The sequence below is a fragment of the Trachurus trachurus genome, assembly GCF_905171665.1.
Source record: "Trachurus trachurus genome assembly, chromosome: 24".
In the NCBI taxonomy this organism is placed as follows: domain Eukaryota; kingdom Metazoa; phylum Chordata; class Actinopteri; order Carangiformes; family Carangidae; genus Trachurus; species Trachurus trachurus.
In genome coordinates this window covers 31,478-35,917 of record NC_139910.1, presented here as the reverse complement: position 1 = coordinate 35,917, position 4,440 = coordinate 31,478, and the positions used below count along the sequence as shown (strand labels likewise).

Genomic DNA, 4,440 nt, shown 5'->3' with positions numbered 1-4,440 from the left:
AACATTTGCTGTGCTTTTCTCTTCAACACCACAAACAACAACTAGGTGTGGTGTTATTGTTGATCCTTCTATAACCTACTAAGAGATCACATCACATCAGCCCAGTTCTTCAGACCTTACAGTGGCTCCCAGTCAGCTATAGAATAGATTTTAAAGTTCTGCTACTGGTTTACAAATCACTGAATGGTTTAGGTCCAGAATACATGAATGACATGTCAGAGTATAAACTACATGAATGACATGTTAGTAGAGTCTAAACTACATGAATGACGTGTCAGTAGAGTCTAAACTACATGAATGACATGTTAGTAGAGTAGAGACAGTAATTAACACAGAACCCAGAAACTACTGAATGAATGACTGAAAACAGACCTGGGTTCAGAGCACCGCCATGTTGGACTGCATGGAGCGCTGCTATTAGAATTGACCCATGGCTAAGCCACGCCCCCAAACACGATGAGCCAATCACAGTGCACATAGCTAGCCCATACACTGGGACATTCTCTGCTTCCACGTCCATTGAAATGCATTGCAGTTAGTCAGCTTTCATTGGTTTTTATATGTTTTTTCTTGACATTTTAGGTTTAAAATGGTCAAACGGTGTTCATGGGGTACATGCAACTCTGACACTAGATATCCCGAGAGGCCACGGGGGGGATTTTTTTACCTTTTCCAAGCCACATCTCAACCGAGAGAAGTGTCTGCTCTGGATAAAGTTATGCAGTAGACCACAACACCAACTAAACGTGGATAAACTTAACACGGATGTCTACATCTGCTCTAAGTTAAGTCAACAACGTATTTGAGGCAACATATTGTCAGAGATGTTTAGATGTTAGCCAGCATCACAACTAAGCATAAAGCCCGCTAGCTTAATGCTAATGTATAATGCAAAACTGCATAGACAGGCTAACAGAAGTTAGCCCGTCGCTATCGTCAGCCATAGCAGTAAAGCTAAGTGAAGTTTTGGTGACTTCCAGATGATATTTAATCTATCTGTCTCTCCTGTGAAATGTCTCCTACTGTGACAGCTGCCATAGGGCCTGTCACTGAATGTTGACTGTTTGTCCGAGTGAGTGGAGGGGGCGGGGCTTAGCCAGAGGTCAATTCTGAGGAGAGGGAGGAGATGTCGCGTTTTGGCTAAAAATAGACTTGGCGCTTATCGCGGTTTGGAGGAGAACTGCATCTTGCGGTGCCTTTTAAACAGGGAAATGTAGCGATTTGACGTGATACGTTGATGGAGCAGTGAACAGGCTCAGTACACAGCAAAATGGCGTGACAAACTAATTTTTTTTTTATTTGGCGTTTATCGCGTTTTGGAAAAGAGCTCTTCATGTAGAGTCTAAACTACATAATTGACATGTAGAGTCTAAACTACATGAATGACATGTCAGTAGAGTCTAAACTACATGAATGACGTGTTAGTAGAGTCTAAACTACATGAATGACATGTCAGTAGAGTCTAAACTACATGAATGACATGTCAGTAGAGTCTAAACTACATGAATGACGTGTTAGTAGAGTCTAAACTACATGAATGACATGTAGAGTCTAAACTACATGAATGACGTGTCAGTAGAGTCTAAACTACATGAATGACGTGTTAGTAGAGTATAAACTACATGAATGACATGTCAGTAGAGTTGCTCTTGCTTTTAACTCTGTTTTTAATGTTTGCTTTAATTCTGTTTTCATGCTTCTCTCTTTTCTTTTCTTTTTTAAATGTTTAGTCTTTATGTAAAGCACTTTGAGTTGCCTTGGTATGAAATGCGCTGTATAAATAAAGATGCCTTGCCTTGCCTTGCCTTACTGTAGGATGAACAGTAGCCATCTTTATTTTAAAAAACAACAACTATTCAGACTGGATGAACTTTTAAATGGAAGTTTCAGAACTCACATCACTACATCTTCCTCCATGAGTCTATTTATGTGACGCTCATCTTAAACCTAAACCTAGTTGTTAATATATATTTATAGCAACAGTTTAGTTTAGGAGGCAGCTGTGTAACCATAGAAACGCTGCTGGTGTTAACGCCTTTGTGTTGAGCAGGTCAGTGATGTCACACGTCACCTGGTCAAAGTTAATTTAATCTGAACTGAGATCAAACAAACAGCAGCTCTGCTCCTGTTTGTTGTCACGGTTACTTTCATCTGCAGCTGCTCGTCCAATCAGCTGCCCCCTCCCCTCCCCCCTCCTTCCTGCTGCTGCTCCAGAGGAGGGTTAGAGGGGTAGATTCAGTCCAGATTCAGTCCAACCAGGAGCTCGACCTCGACACATCGGCACCAAACTGAGGACCGGCAGCAGCTGTTTGTTGCCGTGACGATGGTGAGCGCGTTGCTCAGGGTGATGATGGGAAATGTTCCGTTGCCGACGGCGACGGGTCGGAAAGAAATTCTACAGGAGACGAGGAGGAGGATTTACAGCAAACCTCCGAGGAACCGGATCGGAGCAGCGGTGAGTCTCTGAGGAACTGGTTCTGGTCCTGGTCCTGGTTCTGGTTCTGGTTCTGGTTCTAGTTCTGGTCCTGGTTCTGGTCCTGGTTCTAGTTCTAGTTCTGGTCCTGGTTCTAGTTCTAGTTCTGGTTCTGGTCCTGGTTCTGGTTCTAGTTCTGGTTCTAGTTCTGGTTCTGGTCCTGGTCCTGGTTCTAGTTCTGGTTCTGGTCCTGGTTCTGGTTCTAGTTCTGGTTCTAGTTCTAGTTCTGGTCTTGTTCCAGCTGTTTGATGATTGTTTAACTTTTATTAGGGCCACGGGCCATCGCACCGGGCACTGATCCCTGCAGCTACCAGTGCCCGGTGCGATGCCATGATTTTTTCAGAATTTGTAGACAAACTTGTTCTGTTTCTCATCATCTGCTCAAAATATCAGAGAGACTTACAGAATTTAAACTCTGAGCCTCTAAGTGCGGCCACGTCTGTCTCTGCTCCTCATTGACTCCAATACAAGTATTTTCTGAGAGAAGCAGAACGGACCGATGTTTTAAAACTGCCAGCGTCTCCGTAGAAACACCAAATCGTACCAACATTTTCAGTAAGTCCTTAGAGCAACGTTGATCTGTGTTTTGTTCTGATAGGAGTTACCGTTTTGTCACAGTAAGCCTAATTGTGAGCCCGGTGCAGAGGCAGAAAATGGCTCTTTTTCTCCATGTTTCTGTCTGTCTCAGCCTGCGGGGCCCCTATCGCCGTGGTAACCACCTCGAGTTGCCGTGGTAACCACCTGGAGTTGCCGTGGTAACCTCTGATTCTCAGGCCAGAGCTCGTTAACTTCATAAACAATCCACCTGGCGCTCGTTTAAATGTTTATAAACACAGACACAGCTAAATCAGACTGACACAGGATGCAGCTCATAGTCACACACACACACACACACACACACACACACACACACACACACACACACACAACCTAATGTGGTTACAACTCGGTTCAGACTCAGTTTCATTAAAAGACAAAATATAATATTTATTTCACTGAAGCTGAAGGTTCAAGAGAAAAAGGACGTGTGTGTGTGTGTGTATTTAACGTGTGTGTGTGTGTGTGTGTGTAACGTGTGTGTGTATGTGTGTGTGTGTGTAACGTGTGTGTGTGTGTGTGTAACGTGAACTGCTGCTTCACAGCATTAAACAACATGTAGAGACGTTGCTCTGTTTGTTGAAACTAAACACAGTCCTTTTACCTGATCTGCTCTCTGATTGGTCCTTTTATCTGATCTGCTCTCTGATTGGTCCTTTTATCTGATCTGCTCTCTGATTGGTCCTTTTACCTGATCTGCTCTCTGATTGGTCCTTTTATCTGATCTGCTCTCTGATTGGTCCTTTTTTTTATTTTTATCTCTGACAGCAAAGTTTCCTGGTGATGTCGGTGTTTGCGGCGGCCATGTTGGCTCCAGCCGCCTGGATTCTGCACCACCTGCCCCAGTACCGGCAGAGGAGGGGGCAGAACCTTCATCCTCCTCCTCTTCATCAGAACCCCCGGACCTGACCTTCATCCTCCTCCTCTTCATCAGAACCCCCGGACCTGACCTTCATCCTCCTCCTCTTCATCAGAACCCCCGGACCTGACCTTCATCCTCCTCCTCTTCATCAGAACCCCCGGACCTGACCTTCATCCTCCTCCTCCTCCTCCTCATCTTCATCTTCATCATCTTCATCTTCATCTTCATCTTCATCTTCATCATCTTCATCATCTTCATCACCATCCTCCTCATCTTCATCACCCTCATTAGTCGAGATGTGATCGGTTGTAATCAATAAATGTAGGAACTCACTTTGATCTGATGATGTCTATAGAAACACAGCTGTCCTTTCACGATAAGAGCAGAGGGTCTCTAACAACACAGCTGTCCTTTCAGAATAAGAGCAGAGGGTCTGTCTAACAACACAGCTGTCCTTTCAGAATAAGAGCAGAGGGTCTGTCTAACAACACAGCTGTCCTTTCACAAT

General features: G+C 44.3%; 1 protein-coding gene across 1 annotated transcript; it reads left to right on the top strand.

Annotated features, from left to right (window-relative positions):
* Positions 1–2,323: 2,323 nt before the first annotated feature.
* LOC311007041 (uncharacterized protein) lies at positions 2,324–4,059 on the top strand (the record flags this gene model as incomplete). Its single annotated transcript, XM_084000123.1, is given in 3 exon segments — positions 2,324–2,455; positions 3,839–3,929; positions 3,932–4,059. Coding segments are annotated over 3 exon segments (351 nt in total).
* Between the last annotated feature and the right edge of the window lie 381 nt (positions 4,060–4,440).